This window comes from Physella acuta, unplaced genomic scaffold, assembly GCF_028476545.2.
Source record: "Physella acuta isolate Inbredline_101_S28 unplaced genomic scaffold, ASM2847654v3 ptg000554l, whole genome shotgun sequence".
In the NCBI taxonomy this organism is placed as follows: domain Eukaryota; kingdom Metazoa; phylum Mollusca; class Gastropoda; family Physidae; genus Physella; species Physella acuta.
In genome coordinates this window covers 125,118-151,278 of record NW_026732073.1, presented here as the reverse complement: position 1 = coordinate 151,278, position 26,161 = coordinate 125,118, and the positions used below count along the sequence as shown (strand labels likewise).

Genomic DNA, 26,161 nt, shown 5'->3' with positions numbered 1-26,161 from the left:
TTACTTATTTAAGTATCCACTGTAATGCTGAGTTAGACTTTCAACACACTTCGCCCACCAGTTACAATAACAATGAAAGGAAGACCAGTTACATTAACAATCAAAGGGAGACAACTCTTTCAACAACATCAGTAATGACAACAAAAAAAACAGCCAACTTTTACTGTAAATTATTTATTGTAACATTGGCTTCAGGGGGAGCCAGATAAAATAACCACAGGTCCTGTTAAAACCTTTTTACAGGGCCTAGCCAAAAAAAAATATCAAAAGCATATGTTAAAACAAGGACAAGTCTGCCAGACGGTGGCGTTAAGGGGCAAGATAATGTCCAGTTACCAGAGTGACCATCAACCAGTTGTGTGTCCAGCGGCTTGTGACAACAATGTCCATTTAGCAGACTGAACCATCAACCAGTTGTGGCTAGTGACAACAATGTCCAGTTGCCACTATCAAGGATGACCATCAACAAGTTGTAACTGGTGGCAGCAATGTCCTGTAGCCAGTAAACAATCTGAGCCTACTGTACAGAGAGCCATAACAAATTTACACTAAACCCTCAGAATCAGCTCTAGAATGTGGAAAGTGGTTCTCTCCTATATATGATTGGAAGAGTTGTATCCCTTGTAATATAGGCAAAAATTCAAGAAAAAGTGATGCCTATATTTTTATGTAGGGACAAGTGCTTTGTATTATTTATTTGGTGATTATTGGAAGTTTAATTTGACATGTTGATAATATTGGTAAATGTGGTACCAACTTTTACAAATAATTAGCATAACAAACTGGCAAGTGTGTAAAATGCATCTCATTCATTCTCAGAATGAAACCACCTAGCGAGTATTGAAAGGGAGGAAAGATGGAAAACAAGATGAGCAAAAGAGCTTTACATGTATAGAGAGGGGGGAAAAAAAGTGGTTGTGAAGTATCACACCAGCTCCTAGCTCAAGCAAAAAGTTTTACAGAAACAAAAAATGTGAAAATAAAGTACATGAGATTGATACAACAAAATAAAATCTAAAACAGCTTGCTGTTAATATCTACAGTAACAAAACAAAACAAAAGATTTAAAAAAAAAAATTAATCTGAACACCACTTTTATATCACAATATTTTTTTTTAAGTCACAGCATATATTATTTTAATAACATATAGCAGGTAATAATTTTTTAAAAAGTTATAGTAAGGAAAGTAGCCCAATTTACCACAGTGCTTCAAAAAATTCAAATGTAGCAGTAATGAGGGTACAATGGTTAAGATAGCCTTTGTCAGGTTGGAAAAAAAAAATGTGTCTAAAATTAAATATGGAATAAAGAGCGGTTTATACTTTATAACACTGATTATGCTTTGGCAATATACACAATAATAGGTTAATAAAGAGAAAGTGTATGGCACCACTAGATTACACAGTAGTACATTTAGCAGGTGCAGAAGTTCTACAATTTGGTTAAAAACGTAAGTTACAGAAAATAAAATTAACTTGCATACCAATGAAATCTGGCATATGGAAAATAAATAGGAACTACATCAAACTTAAATATGCAGCTCGTCCATAAAATAAAAATAAAACCTTCAAAGGCACGATCTTTGACTGCAATATCCATAGCAACATTATGCAAAGGATGGACCAACTACAATGTTCAGAAAATATAATTCTTAACCAAGCTAGAATAGAGGTTTTGTGGAAAAGCTTGATTAATATTTTTTGGTGTTAAAGCCAGCTGTAGTTCCATTATCCGCTGTAAAAATAACCAGCTTAGCCAATAACCAGTATTTATATTAAAAATGGACCCACCACCATTGTATGTAAGTTGTTATAACACATTTAATAAAATCTAAAAACAAAAATAAAATAGTTTTAGACAATAAATTTAAAACAAAAAAAAAATGCTAGTTAATACCATCACTGATAAGATTAAATATTTTTTAAAAGTATCGCCAATACCCTATTAATACAACAAATTCTGTTATTTTTTTAAAGCAAGAGCTTCTGCAAGGAGATAAGAAAGCTTTAAAGGCAAGCCTGTCAATATTTAGTGACTACAACATATCACTTCTTTGTTTTAAAAGAACTTAAACAATTTGCAGGTACAGCTAGCTAAATTTTAAAAAATCATTTTTATCTTACTGACACCACCTAATAGGTAAATATTTAAAAAAAAAAAACAACCTACTGAATTTTAAAAGGAATACAAAAGTTGCTTAATTAAGCACTAGTATAGATAACAGATCAGTGATTACACAATTTTTTTTTTGAGACTTTGCCACTATTTTCCTCCATTACAGAGCAAATGACAATATAAATATATTTTAAACAAAAGGTTTTTAAGTACTTGGGTTCTACAACAGCTGTAACTATTTAATGGCGCTTCTTCTTATTCCGCCTCCCCTTCTGTTTGGCAGCAGCAGCAGCAGCGGCAGAGCCACTGTGGCCCCAGCTTGTGTCCTCCCCTGAGTGGGGTGACCCCCATGAAGCAGACTGACCATCCCCTGCACTGGCATTGGACTTGAATAAACGGTTGATGAAATCTTCTAGGCTTGGTTCTCTATAGGGAGTGTGAACAAGGTAACTTTTACGGCTTTTAAAAAAAAAAAATTCCATGTTTTTCATTACAAACTGCAAATGGTATACATTTCTTTTTCATAGTTTATTGATTTTGTGCATGAACATTAATATTTTAAAACACCTGGTTAAAAAAAATTCACAGAAGAATTCCAAAAATATTACACTGTTTTAAACTATAAAAAGAAGTGATACTTTTAAAAATCTTTAAAAAAAACAACCCCAAAAACTTCTTAACAAAACAAAAGAACAAACATTACCCAGATTGTTGTCGCTTGTTTCTCTTACTACCATCAGTTGCTATACGATACATTACACCATGTACATTAGCTTTCATATGTTTGAAATGTTCTTTCTATGGAATAAAGACAAACGCACCATTAAAACTCATGTTTGTTCTTTCTATAGAATAGAGATAAATGCACCATTAATAAACATTTAAAATCATAGTTTTGGGTTATTTTAAGATAGAAATGTATTCAATCCTTACATGGCAGGCCATCCATTCGGTTATATCAAAAACATTGCCCTCCATCAAAGCAAAGTAATGCCATCGAAATCCTAGCATGGTAGACTCAGCCCATACATCTCCCTGTAGGAAATTCATGTTATCATTAGTCAAATAATACCTTACACAATTCTACCGAAGTTTTATAATTTAGTTAGTCAAATTTATATTTGTGCAGTCATTTAAAAAGTGGTGGAAGAGGAGTGCTGAATGAAATGCTCTAGTTAAATAAATAAATGACCTCTTTGGCAGCATGTCTGGTGTTGCATCTTTGACAAAATCTGGCACTATAAAATGGTCGATCTACAGGAAACCTTTGATGCTTGCCTGCACAGTTATCACATCTCATAATGTTGGCAGCCTAAACATTGTAAGACAAAAAATTGAACAGTGTTTCATAGTGACAACTAATTTAAAATAATCTGAATTTAAAACTGATAGCTAAACTATAAATTTGTAAGTTAATGATGAGATGTTTGAATGACATGCCAGGAAAAAGATTTTTTTTTTTAACAACAGTACAGACCTCTTGAATTTTAGTTTGCAGTTTTGATAACATTTCAGCAAATTCTCTCTGTAACAAAAGAAAAAAAAAGATTTTACATTATTATTGAACATATTTGAAAAGATGAATTAAAACTTTGTCCATCTTTTTAAAAGATCTATACATTTATATTTAAACCAAAAATAAAGTTTATAATTCACCATAGCATCTGCCTCATTAGCCTCCTGAGTGTGACTGTCATATTGCTTTCTTCTACTCTGAAATTTCAAAATTTTAATAAAATGCTGAAAAACAGAATTTTAACTGCATCTTACAGAATGCTTTTTTACTTTCTCGTATATACGAAGTATAGAGAAAGTCTTGTAATCGTGCAAAAAAAAAAAAACGATATTTTTACAAATCTCGACGTTTTACACCTCACTGATACGGAAAAACATAATTTTGCAATCTTGTCCGTATGTCTGTCTGTGTGACTGTCTGTCTGTCCGTCTGTAAACACTATAACTTGAGTACCGTCACAGCTAGGTTGATGAAATTTCATACATAAGTATTTTATCAAAATCGTAGATCCGTATCAACTTTTGAGCGATTTCCGAAAAACGGAAGTGGTACTTTTCCTACTTTGAATTTTTCAAAAGCCTATAACCTGAGTACTATTTCAGATAGATAAATGAAATTTCACATGTAAGTAAAAGATCTAATTCTCTACCTTCTGTTAAATTTTGAGTAATTTCCGTTGACTGGAAGTACTACTTTACGCTACTTCCGATTTCTCAAAAAACTAATGTAAATTTTTAAAGTACTAATAATATTGCGCACTATTATGCGGTTTTTTATTTGGCGTTCACTTGGTGTGCAATTAATTTGTCTACGAGATTTTATTCTATTTTTAAAACTTTAAGTATTTAAAATGGATTAAAAATCATGTCTATAGCCCGAGTTCCCATCCCCTGTTATTTTATATAAGAATATTCGAGAAAGTTTAGGGGAGATCACTCCCGGTTCATTATTTTTTAAAATTTGAATTAAACTGGTTAATTTCAGTTATATTTTTTTTGTTAATGTAAAAAGTATTTAAACAGTTCAAAATAACCTACGCAACTAGGTTGACTTATAAGTATTATATCCAAACACAAATTAAATGAAAACTTACAGAATCTCCTATCATTTCAAATGCATGGCCTAATATTTTAAATGCTTCTTCAGCTCCAGGTTCTTGGTTCTAATAAATGAAAAAACAACAACAATATTGTGTTTTCTCACTAAACCTTGATCAAATATGTCTGATATTATAATATTGTTATTCTAAAACAATAGCAACAATCCATTTTGCTTGTATAATAGAATTTCTTGACAGAATTCTAGACTAGTCTGATAGACTAAACAGTAAAACTAACATGTAAAGTCTGCAATGCTTTGAATATTAAAGATTGCACCAATGATTCTAAAAACAAAATACTAAAATTCTCAACCAATTAAAAAATGTAGCATTACAGAAAAACCCTACCTTGTCAGGGTGTACTAAAACAGCTTGTTTCCTGTAATATTTCTTTATATCTTCATCACTAGAATCTGCCCTTAATCCAAGTATACTGAAAACAATAGTTACAAGTTGGTCTATAAAGTGGAGACAATCATATACAAATATTGATCTTTACTTCTTTATTTAACTGTATAAATAATTTATAATAAAAGTATGTTTCATTTATTAATTATAAAATTTTTAACATTTTACCTGTAGGGATCTTTTCCTTTACAAGCCAGCAAGCGTTTCATAGCTTCTTCACCTAAAAATTAAAATTAAATCTCAATACTTTTATAACATACAGAAATTGAAAAGGAAGAATATAAAATCTGCTACCATTAAACAAGAATTTGAATGGCTGTCTTAATGAGTAAATACATATTTATCACTTTTACATAATTTTAAAAAATAACATTTGATTAAGTTTCAAATCAAGTCACGAAAATAATGTTAGAATTTCAGAACACCCTAGTAAAAAAAATATCAATGAACATAAAAAATAGTCTTACCTGTCGCAGGTAGGCTTATATTTTCTTCTAGTCCCACACGGCGTCGCAAGTATTCTCTAGAGTTCCAGCTGTTTCCTTCTTTTGTGTCAAACTGGCCCTTGCCAAGTTTTTCTTTCACCATGTTCCACCCTTTACCCAGCAGCATCAAGAAGAGATGAACACTGCCCACAGCACTGAGACCAAACAAAAGTTTTATTTAACTATAGCTTTAAAGACACTACACTCATTATTTATATTACATAGGCTATAAAGCTTAGAAATTTTCAATTTTTAAGTGTTTAATATGTTAATCTCAAATGAAATATGTGCTTACATGTACAAGACTAAGCCAAACAAATAAATTAAAAGGTTTATCAATGAGGAGATGAATGTATTTCCCCATTGGCTGAACTTCTCCCAACAGACATAACACCACTCTTCTGTTAATGAATACAAGAAATCAAGGTGTTATTTGATCAATGACAAGAATATTATCAAGATGTACATACTTTAAAACTCTTCAGCAAAGGAAGAAATGAAAATATGCAGGCTGATCCTTAACAATACATTTAGGCAAAATGTAAAATAATTACATAAATAGTTAAAATAAATAAACATAATAGCTTATGAAAGTGAAAAAAACAAGCAAAGACAGTAAAAAAGAGCTAGAACATACCAATTTTATCTTTATCAAAATAGTCAGACAAGAATCCATTTCCTGCCTCCTGATGTACACCATCAGCTTGATCCACATCAGTGTGAGAGTTATCTGAATTCCTGTTGCGTCTTTCACGCCTATACAATCCATTTGTTGGCTGTAAACCATCATGAAAGCTATTTAAACCCTCAGAATAAACTATAAACATATCCGTCTAAGACTATATTAAATAAATGAAAATTTTCATTAATGTAATCTATGCATTGAAGTACATTAACCCACAGCTAAAGTTTCTACAGCCACTTTATTTTGTTTAGAAATGTAACAAATTTTCACAAACCTTTCCACTTGAGCGTTTTTCTGTCCTTGATTCCTTTTCTTTGGGCAGGTCGTCCAACTTTCCTGATTTCCCTTGACCACTTCCAGCTGCTGTTTGATTGGTCAGCTTGCTGTCACGCAAAACATTATTTATATAATCATGCTGTCTTGCGCTAGATGACAGTTTTGATGTGTTGTTGGCTGTTGGTTTACCATTATTCAAAACTGTATCACTAGGGGGCGACGCTTTTCCTGGCTCGTTGTGGCTCAAGTTTTCCTTTGACTTGCCTTGGACTGAAGAGGACTTTGGCTTGGTGTTTTTAGTTTGAAAAATTCGACGAGGATCAAAAAACAATTTCTGAGTCTCCGCAGGTGAGTGGTTAGCCGGTTTCTGATCTTGATTTGTATCAAGGTAGGTGGCGCTGCTGGAAGGCGACGCCAGATCTTCAGCATTTCCTGTGGAGCTGCCCCCACTGCTTCCGCTTCCCCTGCGGCTCCTGGCCACTTGGGATATGCTTTCAGAACTACTGCTGTGGCTTCCAGGAAAAAGGACGCCATCGTTAAAGTTGTCCAGTCCGTAGCGGTTAGGGTGGGGTTGGTTCGTATCTCCAGTCTGAGGTGATTTCGGCCAAAACTTTGAGCCAGATGAGGTCCTTTTCACTTGAGGTCGTAACGGCTTCACATCTTTTTTCAACTGTCGAGTCACTTGACCTCGACTGCTTAGATCCAGGCTGGGCTGATCATTCTTTCCAGCAGGGCCGAGCTTTGGTGTTTTAGCGATGTCTGAATAAGTGGGCTTCGAGGTGTCAGATACCCCCTGTTCTGGTACGACATCAGGACTAGGAGGATGAGCCAACCTTGAACTTTGATCAAACGAATTGGACTTTTTGCCAAAACTATTTTCAGCACTACCCACAGCTTTAGGGGTAACTTCAGAGTATATGTGACTTCCTCTGTCTACGCTGATACCTAAATCTAAGTTGATGTTGACTTTACTGCGAGGTCGTAGCTGGTCCCTAGCCCCATCGTCTCCAGAAAGGGGCGGGCTGGGGGAACTTCCTGTAAGGTGCTTAGCACCTGGAAATATAGGAGGAGGAGAGCTTGGGTCAAACAGAGGAGGTGAGTACATCTGATGTACATTCTCACTAGGCATTCCAAATGATAAATGCTCGGCCCCTTCTGGAAGTGTGTTCTCGTCTAACGTACTATAATTATGAAATACTGGGTGTGTAGCGTCAGATTTTAAAAAATTGCTGGAAATTTCAGTTCCTAAGTTATTAGCAGCAGCAGATGTATAGAAATCATGTCTATGGAGAGAGGGCAGACTGTAGTCGACAGGCTCGTAACCAAAGCCATGTTCAGGTAGTGGCGACTCCTCTTGGAATAGGTAGTTCTGGTGTGAGAAGTTATTTCTTCCTGTGGGAACTAAACCATGTCCAGAGATGGGGTACTGAGGAGTGGTACTCTCCGAATACCATTCAAATTGGTTCTTGCTTGCGAATTCATTCTGCCCAAAGCTTGCTGGGGGCGTGGTTAGTTGGTGAGCTGAGGGTGATTGATGCTGGTGATTAGGGTGCACATCATGTTTAGGGGGTGAAAGTGGCTTAAAATCTGGAAGGTCCATGGGGTTCCATGTGTAGAGATTTCTATGCTGGGGCATGCCAGAAAACTGCGTCCAGCGTATGCCATCGTTTAATGGGTCAGGTGAGCCTCCGGTCACAGGCGTAGCGGCCAGCTCTGATAGCTGTCTAGAGAGTTTCCCCAAGGCATCTTCAGTATCATCCATTTTAACCTAGGGCAAACTTAACATCTGAAAGAAGAGTGTTGTAAAGTTGCATTGAAATACAAATAGTAGATATATAAAACTTAAATATACTTAACCAACAGTTTTTTTTAATTAGTTGACTTAATTTATTTTTATGGAATAACTAATATTGGTTAATGAAGGTAATATTTATTTTCACCATACATTCCTTAGATGATCATGTAATACAATTTTAAACATTTCTATAAATACTATTGACACATGTTTGAAACATGGTTCATTTTGAAAAGGTTTTAGAACTATGCATAGCTATAATTTACTGAAAAGTAGATTTATTTTTATATAAATTAACCTACAGTGTGGGGGTGATATTTCTAAAGAGTTTGCACCTCAGCAAAGTAACTGTATAATAAAATGAGTCAATCCTTTTAAGTGCTAATACAGAACATATAAGAAGTAGTCAAGTCTAGCTAAATAAATTTAAAAAGTGATTCAAGTTAAATGCAGGACTTAATGTTTGAATATTATATCTTATCACTAAATAGATAAAAATCTAGGCCTAACTACCAAATCTTTCTAAGTAAGTTAAAGTTTGTTTTCTTACTAAAACATCTAGCTTAATCTAAACAACTACAGACAAAGAAATGACAAGATATTTCAAGCTAAAAAACTGTCAGATCTAGTTTATCTATCATACCATTATTATAATGAGCTATTCTTTTATTTTATTCATTGTGTTGTCTTCATTTTAATCAGTTTATTTTGTAATGAACTAAGTTAAGAGTAAAAATAACCACCTTTTCAATCACAATTTCATTGGTTAACTTTTTAACACCTTTACAAAAAATATTCCCATACACAATTAAAGTTAAAAAAAAAAAAAATCTAGTATACATAAACTGAGAGACTTACAAGGATACAAAGTTGTGTAAAATTTAAACTTGTTTGTTGCGGTATAGGTTGGGGAAGAAAGTAACTTTGTGTTCTAGTAAACCTTCATGTAGCAGCAGCACGTAGGACACAAGAAGTTTTAACTGTTGCAAGTTATGAATATATATAAAACCAATGGGACATAAAAATGTATTGCTATTTTTTATCTAGCAGTGGTTAGCATAACATTTCAGAACTGCAAACTTAGATATTTCTATGAAACCTTTTTTAGTTTGTTTAATTGTGGCTGCTCATATTTAAACAAGACAGAATTATAACTGGTCCTGTAAGAATATCATCTTGGTGTCAGAAAAAAAATATATTTTACATTTAGAAGCTAATTAAGATTTTTCTCAGAAACCATGTTGATACCCTGCAACATGAACAAGTGAATCCATAACACAATTATCATCAACCACAAGTAGCATACTATCACTTGACAATCACTTCTCATGTGATGGAAGAACTTTAATTTATAAAGTGTCAATTACATTCCTGTCGTATAGTGTCACCAATCAAGCAACCCTTGTCATAACAGCAACCAAGACCCCTGTCACATGAGCAACCAAGACCCCTGACACATGAGCAACCAAGACCCGACACATGAGCAACCAAGACCTGACACATGAGCAACCAAGACCCGACACATGAGCAACCAAGACCCCTGTCACATGAGCAACCAAGACCCCTGACACATGAGCAACCAAGACCCCTGACACATGAGCAACCAAGACCCCTGACACATGAGCAACCAAGACCCGACACATGAGCAACCAAGACCCCCGTCACATGAGCAACCAAGACCCCTGACACATGAGCAACCAAGACCCCTGACACATGAGCAACCAAGACCCCTGACACATGAGCAACCAAGTCCCATGTCATATAAGCAACAAAGATCCATATGTAATAATAGTGTATGAACAAACTACCTCAGTGTATGAACAAACTACCTCATAGCATCAAAAAACTACCTCAGCATATGAACAAACTACCTCAGTGAATGAACAAACTACCTCAGTGTATGAGTGTATGAACAAACTACCTCAGTGAATGAACAAACTACCTCTCTAATGAACAAACTACCTCAGTGTATGAGTGTATGAACAAACTACCTCAGTGTATGAACAAACTACCTCAGTGTATGAGTGTATGAACAAACTACCTCAGTGAATGAACAAACTACCTCTCTAATGAACAAACTACCTCAGTGTATGAGTGTATGAACAAACTACCTCTCTAATGAACAAACTACCTCAGGGTATGAACAAACTACCTCAGTGAATGAACAAACTACCTCTCTAATGAACAAACTACCTCAGTGTATGAGTGTATGAACAAACTACCTCAGGGTATGAACAAACTACCTCAGTGAATGAACAAACTACCTCTCTAATGAACAAACTACCTCTCTAATGAACAAACTACCTCAGTGTATGAGTGTATGAACAAACTACCTCAGGGTATGAACAAACTACCTCAGTGAATGAACAAACTACCTCTCTAATGAACAAACTACCTCAGTGTATGAGTGTATGAACAAACTACCTCTCTAATGAACAAACTACCTCAGGGTATGAACAAACTACCTCAGTGAATGAACAAACTACCTCTCTAATGAACAAACTACCTCAGTGTATGAGTGTATGAACAAACTACCTCAGTGAATGAACAAACTACCTCTCTAATGAACAAACTACCTCAGTGTATGAGTGTATGAACAAACTACCTCAGTGTATGAACAAACTACCTCAGTGTATGAACAAACTACCTCAGTGTATGAACAAACTACCTCATGGCATCAAAAAACTACCTCAGCATGTGAACAAACTACCTCAGTGAATGAACAAACTACCTCAGAAAATTATCTTAGCCTATGAACAAGCTATCTCAGATCGTGAACAAACTACCTCTGCGCATGAATAAAAGACCTCAGTGAATAAACTACCTCAGTGTATAAACAAACTAAGACCCCTGTTGTTTGACCAACCAAGACCCATGTCATGTCAACAACAAAGATCCATATCATGTAATAAAGGCAATTAAGATCCCTTTGATGTTAGCAGAGAAACCAAGATTCTGAGGTTTTTTATTGATAGGGGGAAAGTGTAATTATTCAACCCTATTGCCCATCCACCCCCACAACACCTAGTTTAACTGCTGAGCTCCCCACTTCATTTTCTTTCAGACATCTTTTGGAAGGGCACTCCCCCCCCCCATTATCAAATATATACTTTGTGTTGAAATATATAACTAGCTAGTTGTCCCCCCCCCCCCCCCCTGAGAAAAATGTGATAGAAACCTTGATTCTGAAAGCAGAGACAAAGAAACAAAACAAAATAATATGTATATCTAGTATGTAGCACTCCAAATCAACCTTTTATAATCACAATATAATATAATTAAAAGTATGATGCAAATCTTACAGACAAGGAACTTAGTAAACATTTTTGGCCCTTCTAAATTCTAAACTACATTATGCCTACCTTTTTAAATTACCTTTTAAATAATTATGTGTGCCCTAGCTTTTTTTAAAATAATGTAATTACTAGATCTAGTTAGGGTCTAGGCTATATTTGTTATTTTTTAATATTACTAGAATCTAGATCTATTAGGCCTATTAAAATATTTTTAATTTTAAGATAAACGGATCCAGGCAATATGCCAGAACGTGAAACTAGGGCAGGCAAATAAAACCAGCTCAACTGTTAAATGAAACACGTCAAATCACCCACAGCTACCCATTAGGATTGAGACCTGGTATTAAATTAGGCATTTGTGTATAACACAAACAAATAGAGAAGTAATATTGTTACATGGCAGTTGCTAACAACCAGTGACTCGGTGTTGTCTTCTCGGTCTCATGATTCATGCAGATTTTTTTTTTTTTAGAATCTGGGTCCTGCAGTTTTATAAAAAAAATTTTACATAGCTATTCGAATGTCAAACATTTCTAGAAATGAAAAAAATAAATAAATATGTTTGCAAATAATTTTTCTCTGTTACTGACACTAACAAGGCGTAAACAAACGGCAGTGTTTGCAACAACTTAGATACTCGCCACCTCGGTAAACCCTCTGTTATTCTCGGTAGCACTGCAACTCGAAAGTATCGTTAGAGCTCGTGTAAAACGAGATTTCACTGGGTTTTATGTGGTTTGGATATTTTGTTTGCATTTTTAATAATTTTTCAACCTAAACAAATGTCGTGACAATTCTAGATTGCTGTAGCCTCCTTTTCTGTATAAAATATAACCATCATAATAGAATCTAGATCTATTAAAAAAAAAACAAGAAGAAAACTACTCGATAATTACATCGATTTGTAAAAAAAAATGTTGCCGATAATTTATTTATCGACCCCCCCCCCCCCCTCCCCGGTGTTGGAATAAAAAGTCAAGAATGCTTATGGTAGGCAAATTCTAAAAAAAATGTTAAAATGTTATCACTACACAATAATCAGAGTCGTAGCGTCAGATTAAAGATCAGCACTGTTAGCAATATGGTGATTCTAAACCAGTGGTCCTTAATCTGTTTGGAGGTACTGCACCCCACCAGTATCACATGCGCATACACCGAACATTTTTTTATAGTTCTATCGTCCGCACTGACAAAATCCGATATGACTCATGTGTTTTGACCTCCGCCGAACTCATGAGACTCATTCACCGAACCACAGAGGCGTAGCGACCCTTCCCGGCGCCCGGGGACATACTTTCAATTTGGCGCCCCCTTGGGAGCAAATTTTCGATTTGCACCCCCCCCTCGAACTTTTCATTTGCACCCCCCCCCCCCTCAAACTTTCGATTTGCACCCCCCCCCCCCTCGAACTTTCAATTTGGCGCCCCCCCCCTAAGGTCGGCGCCCGGGGACATATGTCCCCCCCCCCCCCGCTACGCTACTGCCGAACCACTAGGGTTCGATCGAACTCGGGTTAAGAACCACTGTTCTAAACTGTTTTAGCCTTATCAACAGTTGCAATAATATTTTCAACTGGGGGGGGGGGGAATATTCCTACTTAGAGTTTTGGCGTTGGTCACTCAAGAATTTTTTCATCACATTTTGATTTTAGGCTTGCGTTTTTATGGGTTAACTTAGCATACTAGTTTAGATTATATGGACTCTAGATCTAGATTATAATGTTCTAGATCTAGACTTGTTTTATAAATATAAATTCGCGTCATTAATTCATTAGGTTGGTTACTAAAATAAAAATATAAAATACCACACCAGTCAACAATAAATTATAAAGCAAAAGCTTCATTTACTTATTTATTTCATATTTTGTGATTGAACACTAAAATAAATTTAGTTATTTTACGGAACGTTACAAATCATAAAGATCTAGAAAATCTAGATAATATATGTCTAGATTCTAATTTTGCGAATTTTCCCCTGTTTATTTAAATTTTCTAGATTCTAGATCAAGAATCTAGATCTAGATTAGATCTAGTTCTAGACTCTTAGATCTAGATCTAGATAAGATCTAGATTTGGATTCCATTCATATTTTAACACTTACACTACTTTCATAGTACTTTCACATGGCTTGTTTGCTTCGATGTTTTAGGCCTAACTTCTAACTAATAAATAAAGTAGTTCTTTGATCTGCATATGTGAAATATTGTATACATTTTGTTACAACGTCAACCATAAAATAACGATAAATACGATATGATTTTTAAAATATTGGCTTTTTTCATTTACTTACAATTTTTTTAGCTTATTTATTAGATTAGGTCTATTTCAAAATCAATGGGAATGTTAGTGAATGCGCCAGCGCTTTTATCAATTTGAAATGTTTTCAAATTTATAACATTTTTAGCATTTTTAATAATACTTTAAGTGGTAATTTCTTTAAAATTGACTTTTTCTAGAAAATCTGTTTAGAATTTTAACTTAAGCGGTAAACAGACATGCATTAATCAATAAACAATAATAAACACATTATAAAATTTGGTTATCAAGCTCAGGAAACTGTTCTATCTGGCAATTCGGGTCAAAATTCAAAGGTCAAACAGCACATGCACTTTTCCGAGAAACCGCAGTGGCCTAGTCCTCGTTTTGTTTACGATAATAAACATAAACAACATGGAGCACGAAAGCATTCTCAAAAAGCTACGGGCATCTTATTCACATTTAGGCTTGGAAGTTTACCCGTTTAAGGTAAATTAAACGTATCTTTTTCATTTAAATTTGAAGTAGACCTTGAAATCTTAGAATAAATAAAATATTTATGTAAAAAAGTAAAAGTTTTTAATAATTTAATTAATTTTAATTTTAAACTTAAACAATGAATAAAAATAAAAGAATTTAATTTATTTAATTTATACTTTATAGATAGACTAGTTAAGATAGGCTATTTAAAATTTAAATAAAAGACATAATATAAAAAAAGTTGTATAAACTTAAACAAAAGAGGCTTTAAACTTTAAATAAATAAATAGATTAAATACTATATATAGTAAATTGGCTGCAGAGTTTGCACCCCCCCCTCAAGATTTTGATTTGCACCCCCCCCCCAAACTTTCGATTTGCACCCTCCCCCGCCCCCCAAACTTTCGATTTGCACCCCCCCTCAAACTTTCGATTTGCACCCCCCTCGACCGTTCAATTTATTTTTCCAACTCATTTTGGCGCCCTCTAAGGTCGGCGCCCGTTGACATATGTCATCGCCCCCCTCTCGCTACGCTACTGATTGGCTGTTAGGCTGTTACTATTGTTACTGTTAGTGTTGGCATGTTGGCCTATTGCCTATTCCCAGTCAGCACACATATATTGGCCCAATATTGGCTAAACATTGGTTACCAATATTGGCTACATCTTGGTGCAACATTGGCTTAACCTTGGCCAAACATTGGTAGTGAAACTCGGCATGATGTTGGCGCAATGTTGGCACAATATTGGCTATATCCCGGCTACATATTGGCCCAACATTGGCTAGATCTTGGCCAAATATTGGCTATATCTTGGCCCAATATTGGCTATATCCCGGCTACATATTGGCCCAACATTGGCTATATCTTGGCCAAATATTGGCTATATCTTGGCCCAATATTGGCTACATCTTGGCAGAATAATGGCAATATCTTGGCCCAATAATGGCTATATCTTGGCCCAATAATGGCTATATCTTGGCTATACCTTGGCTCATTGTGTATTTTATCCTGGCTACATCTTGGCCCAATATTTGCTATATCTTGGCCCAATAATGGCTATATTTTGGCTGTACCTTGGCTCAACCTTTTTTTATATCCTGGCCTAAAATAGGCTCAAATTATGATTTTTTACATACAAAAAGCTCCATTCTCATATCAGTCATAATATTTACAAAGTTAATTTCAAAATGTGAAAGAAACTTTAATCAAAATGTAATAAAGCAGCAATACATTCACAAAAAACTGTTCATCTATTAAAATATGTATTATACAATTCATTCAAATGTAAGAAAACTATAACTATATTATAAAGTACTGATAGAAAATGAATATGTAAATAGTAGTCTAGTAGCTTTCATGTTGACTTTTAATTTTATACAAACAAATTAAAAACAAATATACAAAAATGTTCATATAATGTAACAGCTGTTAAGTACAGTTTAAATTAAACTAATGTAAAAACTTAATTTACTGTACAAGAATACAGAAGCTGTCGTGTACTATGGTAAGTAAAAATAACATTCAAACAAAATAGGCCTACTTAATTTATACATTTAAATAACAGGGGTAATAGTATTTGTTAAAAAATTTCAGCATTTTCACAGATTTACAATGTAGTAAACACTATCACTAAGGCATTTATGTTATTTTGAATAAACTTGTACTTCTATTAAAAAAATGATTTTTTAAAAATACCATTAATGAAGGTAAGCAATTTTGTTTTACTTGGGATTGGGGGGGGGGGGGGGGGGGGCTGATGCTTAAAATAATCACTCAGCCTCTTTATGATTATGTAGCTGTTTGTTGGGGCCCTCACTTCTTTTTCTCCCCCCTGCACGGTCACCAGACATGGCAAGCCATTCACTTGTCCCCTTTTCCAGTTCTTTTATAGTAGAATTTTTAAAAGATCTTAGTATAGAATCTGAAAAAAAATAGTAAAACTTATCAGCATCTTGCCTTGTCAATTCTTCTGTCCATATATCTGTCATTTACCTCATCTTTGTCTTTCTGTATAGGCAGACAGCTCTAGATATATACAAATAGGCCTATATAATTTTAAGTTATTGGAAGCAAAGAAGCCATTTTCATTTTACCAAAAATTGTCATCTTGAGGTTCCGGAGGTCATTGAATTTCAGTTTTCCTTTTTTGCCTTCAAATGAGTAAAGAGTCGACAATTGAGGACATATTAATTCTTTTAAAACCCTGAACAGACCATGTCGAGCATTTTTACCTCCATAGTTGCTGAGGTAAAGACTCTGTTGAACAAAAAGTATTCAGTTAATACAAAGTATTGAAAGAAATATAATACACTCTAGTTTCTAATTTAACAGTAATTTTGTTATAACATTGCTTACCATCCTCTTCTGTACTGCAGTGTCATTCAGACAACTATCCAGGCTGACCATTTGCTCCACTGTCTCTAAAGGAAAGGTGTACCCTTCTGGCAAGCTCTGGATAGTTTCTGGCATATCCTCCCCCATACCATTTAACTTAGCCTCAAGCCTATCCACTTTTCTATGCAGGCGCCGGATTTCTTCAAGCAGCTCTGCGTTGTTTTCCATAATCTTTTTAAAAAATGGCATCAGCTGATCTGTACTTTGCTGGGTGACTAGAAAATAAATAGTTTATGTCAAATCTTTACTAAATTTTTTTACAAACAAAAGCAAGAATGCTAACAAAGTAATGATTTATTTTTAAAAAATACAATACACTTACAGCCAGAAAAACTAGGGGACGCTGAAAACTGTGCATATGATACAGGGGGTTTTGGAACAGCTTTGGAAGCTTCAGGTGGTTGTGGCAAATATTTTATGGAAGGTATAGGTGACCTTGACCTCCGCCTCACCCGACTCTGCACTGCTTCTTCCTGGCAGGTGATGATTCTGATGATTCAGAATCATCATTGGGACTCCTAATGCAAAATTTTTATTTTCATTATTTATACAAACATAACAAACTTAAATGAGGCTATATATTTAGATCAAGATCTAAATTAGAGATTGTAATATATACCATCTAATTGTTGGCCGTGACTGCCGATGTGGCTCTGATCCTGAGCTCTCAACATCACTCTTATCTAGAGCCTTTCTCTCGAGTGATTTTATTTTTTCATAGGAAACTGTAATGTGATAAAAATGTCTAAATGTTATAATAAAACATTAAAAAACAATAATATAATTGTATTATAATAAGTATATGTTACTTTTAATATTTAAAATTTTTAATATAAGTAATTGTTGGTAATTTAAAAATATATTAATTCTTACCATTGCTGTGCAGAATTTTCTCATATGTAAAAATCTGCCAGCTCTCACATGGCTGCTTGGCATTGCGCACCCATGCATCTCCAGCAGTTGGTGTGCTTGGCCAGTAACATTGGTTTTTGCCAGGCAGCAGCCACACATCTGGCACCACCATCACCATCCTTACATTGTCCTCAACAGTTTCCAGAAGGTGGTACATTCTTTAACTTTAATACAGACTTAAATACATAAACTATACTAATTGCAACAAATATGAATACACAGTATTTACATAAAAATTAAAGCCTTAAATGGATTAGATAAAACAAATTCTAATATTTTTGTTCTTTGTGATTCAGAGGAAGCAGCACATATCTCTTTTTGTATGGTAAGAGAACACATTTCTGTTCAATTTTTGATACATTGAATGTCTCTAATTTACCTGAAAGATTTGACACCTCAAAAATGCTCAATTTTGAGGACAATAATGGATATTGAAAAAAATCATAACATGTTAGAAATCGCTCAACAACAAGTACTGGTTCAGAAGACAAATCCATAATGAGAATGTTTCTAAGCAAAAAGAAAGTGTCTTCAATTTTAACACAGTTGTCTCCATTATCTATGGAAAAAAAGATACCTTTAAAATTAATTTGAGCAAATTGATCACATCTAACTCCATTTGGCAATGGCCCAAGACAATGTTTTTTTTTTGGAAAAGGATAAGGCTTGTCAGTTACAAAATCTTGAGATGAAAATAATCCTTTATCTGAGACTGCTCTTTCCGATAACCTCTTGACAACTTGTTCTAATGGTGTCTGTGGTTTACGAACAAGTTTCTTCAACATACCCAAAAAATTTTCGAATGGAAAAGCACTGAAAGAATCTAGTGGTCCAAAATTCTTAACATCTGCTGCCAAATGTGTGAGCCCATGCACATTATAAACCAGAAATTCTTTACCATAAAGTTCTTTAGCTTCTTCTACAAACATACACAACAGTTCATGTGCATAATCAACATGACTGTAACATAAAGTAGGACTAGTAAGGCAATAAATACCAACAAAGAATAAAAGGTAATGACTATAATGTACTTTGTCTATATTTCCTTTCAATGCAACTATACCACTGTATAACAAAAACTGCCTAAACTCTGTAGCTTTCCACCTTTCTATATCATGCAGAGAACGGCATTTTCTAGAGAATTCACGTGGAATATATTCTTTGAAGAGTAGTAGACGGTTTGATATCTGCTGGACAGCCTGATTTCCTATTCTAAGGCCTTTTGAAACTGGACTCTTAAGCCAGAGTAAAAGAATTCTTCTTGTAACCCCTAAGCACACTAAATGCATGTAATCTAAAGGAAACTGAGTGACCATGCCAACTGACAAACTAGTCAAGGGAGATAATCCATGAAATTGATGATTTTCATCTTCAATTAAATCGAAAGCTTCATCTGAACGTAATGTTGCATTTATTTCAGGAAAGATGACTTTTTCAGCCCACTCCCCTTTTTGACAACATTTATCACAGCCCCAGTAACCTGAATGCCCTTTTGTTTTCTTAACAAAAGACCGCGCTGGAGCATCACATATAAAACAAGATATACACAGTTTAATAGGAAAAATAGAATCTTCGTTGTCTTCAAATCTGAGTGAAGTGGCACCTTTCTCGAGTACTTGCATTTCATTCACAAAATCCGTTAAATATTCTTCAATGCTAACTGGTTTGCTACCTCCATAATACAAACCAATAAGGAATGGATCAGATTCAAATGGTTTACAAATTCTTCCAAGAATTGGCCAAAATTGACTGCATGAGGATTTAAATAAAGGCAAACCATCAAAATTAATTTGCAAATGGATAACTGGAGTCTCATTTGGATGAGAATGTAGAAATTTAAATAAATGTTTCGATTTTGTTAAGCAATTTTCAATTCCAAAATGGTAGTATGCACCACCTGTAATAGCTTTAACATTTATTTTTCTAGGAGTTTTCAGCAAAGTTCTTGAATCCTTTGGTAATGAAGGGTGGTAGGTGCACAATAAGCACAGTAAGGCACTAAGTGCATCATTTTTTATTTGAAAATCAATAGCCCACTTTCTGACTTCCTCTTGTAAATTATTTTCATAGTTGTCTTCTGGCGATGAGTCTGCATCTGTCTCACAATCTACATCCGACAGAATATCATTTAAATCTGTATAATCATAATTGCTAGTATTATCATACATGTGTTGCTCAGCGCCAGTCTGTTGATGGTGAGCTTCGTTTCTAACTTCTGAATAACATGCTTGGTGACCAGTTACTGTGACTGGTGTTGATGAATAATTTACACTGTCAAACTCATTGAGAATAGGCTTCTGATTACTACTTTTATCAATAGGCCTATCATACTCATAATCATAATTCCTGGGCCTGCCTCTGACAGAAACGTCATGTACTGCCCTTATACAGTCAGCTAAATCATTACTAACCCTTTTTCGGGTAGCTCTCCAAATAGAACTTTTAGATGGTTCTTTCGTTGAAAACATATTTATTATTTAAAACAATCACCTAGACTGTTACTGTAATGCCTAACTATGTAAATAGACTTCCTCTTATTTAATGACAGAAAGTGTTTTCTACACCGCAATATGAATTTATGTACATTATTCTCCTCACTGTTGAAAAAAAAGTCAATAATTGGTGCAATACCTGTTGATGCGACAAGCTCACCTGTTGTCGGATAATCTGTTATCAATAAAAATTGACGATGTTACCTGTTGATTAAGTGGTTTTAAGTCCTTGAAAGGATTATTAACAGAATCCAAACGTCGGTAGATTAAGCGATGATAAAGACGAGGTCTTAGTGCCGCTGGCTTGATACAACAAAGGCTCTGTTGTTGAGGAAAATGGCGAGCGAAGAATGGCAAGCAAAGACCAGCGGGATGCTGGCTTGATAACAATAGAAAGGAATGTGGACATAGAATTTAGGCCGAGATGCGATGGACCAGCGTGACGCTGGACGGGTAGCCACGCACACAATTTTAAAAATATTAAACAAAATGTTTAAAACACGCAACATAGATTGTAGTTAAATCTAATTTTAAACTGAAGTATTATATTTGATTTTTAACGTATTTCATGGAACATATATTAAGTTTAACAAACCTATTTAAATAAAATTGCTGCAGTAAATACATAAATCATTGTAATCTTGGCAAGCCAGGGTAAAAACGGTTAAATATCAAGGTATCAAGGGAAGCTATTCAAAACAAAGGGATGCAAGCACGTACAAATCTTGGCCGTATCCTGGCATAAGCATGGCGGGACCTTGGCCAATTTATCGCCAAGATAGCGATATTGGGCCAACCTTGGAACGACATTGGGTTGATAAATTGTGTTAGCTGGGTTAGTATTAAATTATTGTATTCAATTCTACTCCCCCCCCCCTCCCCTCCATTCCCCCATTCAGTATCAGTATGTATGTATTCATTCAGTGATTCACACTTTCACTTTTTACTAATGTCACTAATGTGTGTGTTGACCATGGTCACTATAGTATAAGTATAGGACGCTATATATATATAGTATATAGGTGATCGATGGCATATTGATTATTGATATTAAATTATTAATTAATGATATAAATAAAATGGATGATAACATATATAAGTAAACTAAAAGACAGAATGCTAATACTAGGCCTTTTGCCTTTTATAGTTATACTATTATTATTATAGTAAAATAGTATTAGGCTAGGTAGCCTAACTAGCAACTACCTCCCGAGGCCTAATAATTTTAATTTAAAGCGTAGGTAATTTTAACTCATTAAAATTTTAATTTAATTTATTAGACTGTAGTTTGTAGTTGGGGTAACATAACACTTTTTTAAGAAGTTTTGATTATTATGGTGGTATTATCAAGCACAGATTAACCCCTCCGACCTATGCCAATCTAAAACAAATATGTAAGCTCATCTGAATAATGAATGAAATGACTTGAATTTCCTGGACATGCCTTGAACAGATACTTGTGCTAGAAAATCCAGGGAGTTGGCTTATTTATTATTATTTAATAATCAGCCTGAAAGATAGGCCTAACTAATTTTTTTTTCTATTTTATTTATCAGATAGGCTGGTACAATCCAGAAGTAGATCCAGCTTTTCGATTTGATCTTAATGACGATACATTTGCCGTTTTGATTGCCAGCACACCTGACATGTTTGAGAAATTGTTTTTACCATTTATCAGCGTTGAACATCCTGATGGCTTTATGGATTTGCTTGACAGATGCATGAAGACATACTTTGCTAAAGTCCATGAGGTATTTTTCTAGAAGTGAAAACTGACGCAAAAATATATTGACAAATTAAATTTAGTACATATACACTTATCTTGGCTACTTTCCACTATAACCAATAGACAGGGCTATTGTAAGTTATGGGTTTAAAAAAAGGTTTATGGAGCAAGTGAAGTAGAGTTTATTTGTTTCAGTGACATTGGCATATGCCCAGTTTTACACATTACTTTCCCTAATGTAAGTCTTGTATCCATCAAAGTTGGCTGGATTCTGCTACAATAAGAATATATGGCATGGTTGCTCAACATATGCTGAAGATTGTTATCATTATTTGAGTAAGAAATGTTTTTAAATATTTTATTTAAGAAAACTGAATTAGTGTTTTTATCAAAATATTTAGATGTTTCCTGAAGATGAAGTAGAAATAATTCATGACTTTGAAATGACGCCTTCAAGACGCCCCAAAATTCTGGTCCAGCCTGCTTCACATGTTTCTGGTGCTGCCTACTACTACACAACAAAGTCTCTTGACCCAAATCCTTTTGATAAGGTAAAATACTTTAAGACCACTTAGTATTATTTTTTTAATTAATTAAAAAAAATAGCAATATGCTCGATCTTTTTACCGATCTTTGTAAAATTTGTATTTTTTCCATTTTAGTACAATGTGTTTTACCTACTGTTTTTTTTTAAATTTGTTTGCATTATTAAAGTTTTATTTTTAAAAGTGTATACTTTTGTTTTTAGAAAATGTATGGTGTTTGCATTCATCCAAAATTTGGAGGCTGGTTTGCTCTGCGCGGAGTTTTTATCTTCAAAAATATTTTGTGCCCCAACCTTCCTCGAGTTGAACCTGTGGACTGTGTTCCAGATCAGGAAAGTAAGGTTAAGCTTTTGAAGTTGTTCAATGAGCAGTGGAAGGATTGGACTTACAGAGATATCATTCCAGTTGAGAAAAAATATTCAGAGGACCAGAAGGAATATTTTGGCACAGAACCTAAAGATCGTAAGCCACTGATTACAAAGTTGAGAGAGAATTATTTGAGAGAAATTCAAAACAATCCCAACTCATCATCACTGGCAGACGGAGACACTGCTGAAAATGGTGATGCAAACAAAATTGCCTGTGAATCTTAAGGTTTTTTTTTTTTTGATGAATTGGTTTTTATTAAAAATAAAAACTTTGACTGATGTCGAAACTTTGTTTTGTTGGTGGTTGGTTACCATTTCATTAATTTTTGCAAACTGATGACTACCGCATTAATTTCTTGCAAACAAATTACTATCACATAAATTTCTTGCCAACTAATGACTGCTACATTATTATTTTTTTGCAAAGAAATCACTACCACATTAATTTTTGCAAACAACTTCCAGATACATTTTTTGCAAACATGTTGCGAATTATTTGTTGGTTGGGTTTTTTGGGGACACTTTTTTTCTTGATATTTATTTAATGACTTTATGTTTACAATTATTTTTACATAAATCAAATTACACTTTTATAAATAATAAGTTTTATATTTTTATAAATTGTTACTCAAAAAATGATTCAAATTTGTAAAAGGAACTCCTAAGTTACTGATACATATCTTTACAATTTGCTTACATATATTATTTTTATCAACTTATAAGTTGATTAAGATCTGTAAAATGGAGCACCAAATCTTGTATTACAGAAATAAAAATAATTATTGTGTATTGACGTACTCTCACTTTGAGTTATTGTTACAGTACTTTGTGATAACTTCATGCATAATTTTTTAAAGTGATATTAATTGCAGCTGAACTGGGTTTTTGTTTTTGTAAATCATTATTATTGTTAAGCTGGGATGCTTCATTGCAATATTGTTATGTAATATATTAGTTCATTTTATGATTTTTTTTTAATGTTAAATATCTTAAGGGGATTGTGGAAAAAAATAATTTTTTTTTTTTTTAAAAACAATTCTCATAAAGAAAACCATTTTCAATGAGTTATTTTCAGTCAGGTGCTTTATTAATGTAAAATTTCTTTAATGTTTTATACTTGAAACGTCTAGTTTAAATATACTCTTCTCCACCAATTAAGGTCTTTGTTTAGTGTCTCCACTTTTATTGTTCAAAAACTTTTTCAATATTCTTTATTTTAGTAATCAAAACAACTGCGTCCAAATTTTTTAATCCATTTTTTAAGTGATCTATGCATCTCCTGTCATTATAAGTAATGAAAACTGCTAATGAAATAATGACAGCTTTTGAATTATAACAATAAAAACCACATTAGCATTTGATCTAATATTTTTTGTGTTTTTTCCCCCAAATATTGCATTGTGACTTGACATTAAACCGAGACAAATCTGTGCATTCTACCAAATTAATTAGTCATAAGTTTATGCTAATAATTGTGGTGCGGTGGACCATATGGGACTGTTGTTTTACTTATTTGGTTAGGGCAGTTGTCAAATAGTTCACCAAGGACACTGAACCACAATATTTCCCCCTCTAATGGACGTTTCTTCTCCTGGATAGATTTACTCTGTTATCCAGCCAATCAGTAAAATACATAAGACAATAACCACACAGACATTCAAGGTATTTTAAAATGCAGTGGTTAAAATTTTAATAACCAGAGTTTTATATATATTATGTATTTATTATTGTTTTAAATGGTATTGATGCTTTTTGATTATTACTATGCTGCTAAGCTGATTTTCAAAAACTGCTTACAACTAATAAGCAATACCAGATTTTGAAAAGTATATATTGTACAGTTTTGATATTTTAAAATTAAACTTTATGGATTGAGTTTTATTTATTTTCATGATTGTAATGATGGTCGTGAATGTAGTAATTTCTAACAAGTCTAGGGTGCAATTATTAATTATAGAAATAATTTGAAGATAGAGTATTCTGGAAAGTTCATGTTTTATTATTGATATTAATACTAGTCATTGAATTGCACATGGTAACTTTTTCATCATAATTAGAATTATTTTAAATTTTCCTTCTTTAACTAAAACACTGCATGATTTATCTATCTAAAACATTGTCAGACTCCATGATGACATAGGACAAACCAAATTTCTTTAAGTAAAAGAAATATTCATTTTTCACAATAAAACAAATAAGAACTTCAAAAGAATTAACTATTAAAAAAATAGTTTATTCCAATGCATGTGGTTAAAAACAAATAAAGATCTATTATGCTTTGTATCATTAAATGTAAACATAAAAGTATAATAAAAAAATAGAAACACATTACAACTAGAAACTTTTACTGTGGACTCACAATTAGTAGTCACCGCCCTGTTAAAGCTAATACTGATTGAACAGCTAGTTTGTGAATGCACGGTTAGGACTTCTATTTTGCCATTAAATCATTCACAGCCCACTGTTTGAATTATGATTAGGAAGCAAATAATAAATCAATGAGATTATGTGATCCAACATACATTTTTTACAAACAACTAAAAATTTTCACAGAAAAAACAACATAGAAGATGAAAACATGTAAATCAGTAGGAATTTAAGATTAAGACTGCCATAAACAAGTTGATTTTCTTAACATTAAAAGATCAAAGCTTCCTAAAATAAAGATACATTTTTGAGACACTGAATTGTGTTTAACTTTAAGAATTATATAGATCTATGATTTTGTTCAAATTGTACTTGTACGGTATCCTAGACATGATCTATAATTTTGTTCAATACAACTTAGCTGATGAAAAGTAGCAAAAATAAACTGTTTCAAGAATGATAAATGTATTAGGAAAAACTTGTGAATAAACATTATAAATGTTACACACCCACATTAATAATGAAACCCTGGGAATGAATACAATGGTAAACAACCATATGTGAATTCGATGTTGCATAAAACCATATGGGAACTTGATGTCAAGTAGGCTACGGTAAAATTAAATACATACTTGAAATTCATATTACTGTAAAATGATGTTCATAAACATAAAGGCAACCAAACAATATAAATAGAACCCACTATAATTAAAATTGACAAAGTTTTTCAAAAGTGATGATAAATTCTTTATAGTATGGATCATGAATATAAGCAATGAATATAAAACTTAGTGCACCATAGGCGATAAATTGAAAAAAATTACTGCTTTCAGTTAATTTGATATCACATTTATATAAAATCATGGAATACAAATTCAAACAATACCACAAATCTAAACGAGCTGTGACACCTATGGCATTTAACTTCCTACTAATCATAACTA

The 26,161-nt window shown here is 33.6% G+C and overlaps 3 protein-coding genes across 6 annotated transcripts; 1 reads left to right on the top strand and 2 right to left on the bottom strand.

The window, feature by feature from the left end:
- Nucleotides 1-158: 158 nt before the first annotated feature.
- On the bottom strand, nucleotides 159-14,030 carry LOC131946339 (uncharacterized). 4 transcript variants are annotated; one of them, XM_059307035.1, is made up of 14 exons: nucleotides 13,966-14,030; nucleotides 6,584-8,371; nucleotides 6,262-6,400; nucleotides 5,920-6,025; nucleotides 5,607-5,779; nucleotides 5,308-5,359; nucleotides 5,080-5,164; nucleotides 4,726-4,794; nucleotides 3,773-3,829; nucleotides 3,594-3,641; nucleotides 3,309-3,428; nucleotides 3,050-3,151; nucleotides 2,820-2,914; nucleotides 159-2,542 (listed from the first exon to the last, which is right to left on the bottom strand). In XM_059307035.1, exons 2-14 carry the CDS (start codon nucleotides 8,345-8,347, stop codon nucleotides 2,356-2,358), a joined length of 2,997 nt encoding a protein of 998 aa, XP_059163018.1. In that variant the 5' UTR covers nucleotides 8,348-8,371; nucleotides 13,966-14,030; the 3' UTR covers nucleotides 159-2,355. The 4 variants fall into 4 exon arrangements, with proteins under 4 accessions (XP_059163018.1, XP_059163015.1, XP_059163016.1 ...); XM_059307032.1 differs by lacking the exon at nucleotides 13,966-14,030 and adding an exon at nucleotides 12,267-12,474; XM_059307033.1 differs by lacking the exon at nucleotides 13,966-14,030 and adding an exon at nucleotides 12,273-12,474.
- A 235-nt stretch (nucleotides 14,031-14,265) lies between these two features.
- LOC131946341 (cyanocobalamin reductase / alkylcobalamin dealkylase) lies at nucleotides 14,266-23,850 on the top strand. The gene is made up of 4 exons (XM_059307042.1): nucleotides 14,266-14,420; nucleotides 21,768-21,962; nucleotides 22,339-22,488; nucleotides 22,686-23,850. The coding sequence occupies exons 1-4, from the start codon at nucleotides 14,346-14,348 to the stop codon at nucleotides 23,073-23,075; spliced, it is 810 nt and encodes a 269-aa protein (XP_059163025.1). The 5' UTR covers nucleotides 14,266-14,345; the 3' UTR covers nucleotides 23,076-23,850.
- On the bottom strand, nucleotides 17,395-17,883 carry LOC131946342 (uncharacterized). Its single transcript, XM_059307043.1, has 2 exons — nucleotides 17,681-17,883; nucleotides 17,395-17,532 (listed from the first exon to the last, which is right to left on the bottom strand). The coding sequence occupies exons 1-2, from the start codon at nucleotides 17,874-17,876 to the stop codon at nucleotides 17,402-17,404; spliced, it is 327 nt and encodes a 108-aa protein (XP_059163026.1). The 5' UTR covers nucleotides 17,877-17,883; the 3' UTR covers nucleotides 17,395-17,401.
- Nucleotides 23,851-26,161: the final 2,311 nt, after the last annotated feature.

Excerpts from the sequence above, each read along its gene's own strand:
- LOC131946341 (XM_059307042.1), top strand. The coding sequence starts at position 14,346 with ATGGAGCACGAAAGCATTCTCAAAAAGCTACGGGCATCTTATTCACAT. Across the intron at positions 14,421-21,767 it reads TGGAAGTTTACCCGTTTAAG|ATAGGCTGGTACAATCCAGA; the intron begins GTAAATTAAACG and ends TTTATTTATCAG. Across the intron at positions 22,489-22,685 it reads ACCCAAATCCTTTTGATAAG|AAAATGTATGGTGTTTGCAT; the intron begins GTAAAATACTTT and ends TTTTGTTTTTAG.
- LOC131946339 (XM_059307035.1), bottom strand. The coding sequence starts at position 8,347 with ATGGATGATACTGAAGATGCCTTGGGGAAACTCTCTAGACAGCTATCA. Across the intron at positions 5,360-5,606 it reads TATAAGCCTACCTGCGACAG|GTGAAGAAGCTATGAAACGC; the intron begins GTAAGACTATTT and ends TTTAATTTTTAG. Across the intron at positions 3,642-3,772 it reads CTAATGAGGCAGATGCTATG|AGAGAATTTGCTGAAATGTT; the intron begins GTGAATTATAAA and ends CTTTTGTTACAG.
- LOC131946342 (XM_059307043.1), bottom strand. The coding sequence starts at position 17,876 with ATGTACCACCTTCTGGAAACTGTTGAGGACAATGTAAGGATGGTGATG. Across the intron at positions 17,533-17,680 it reads GAAAATTCTGCACAGCAATG|TTTCCTATGAAAAAATAAAA; the intron begins GTAAGAATTAAT and ends ATCACATTACAG.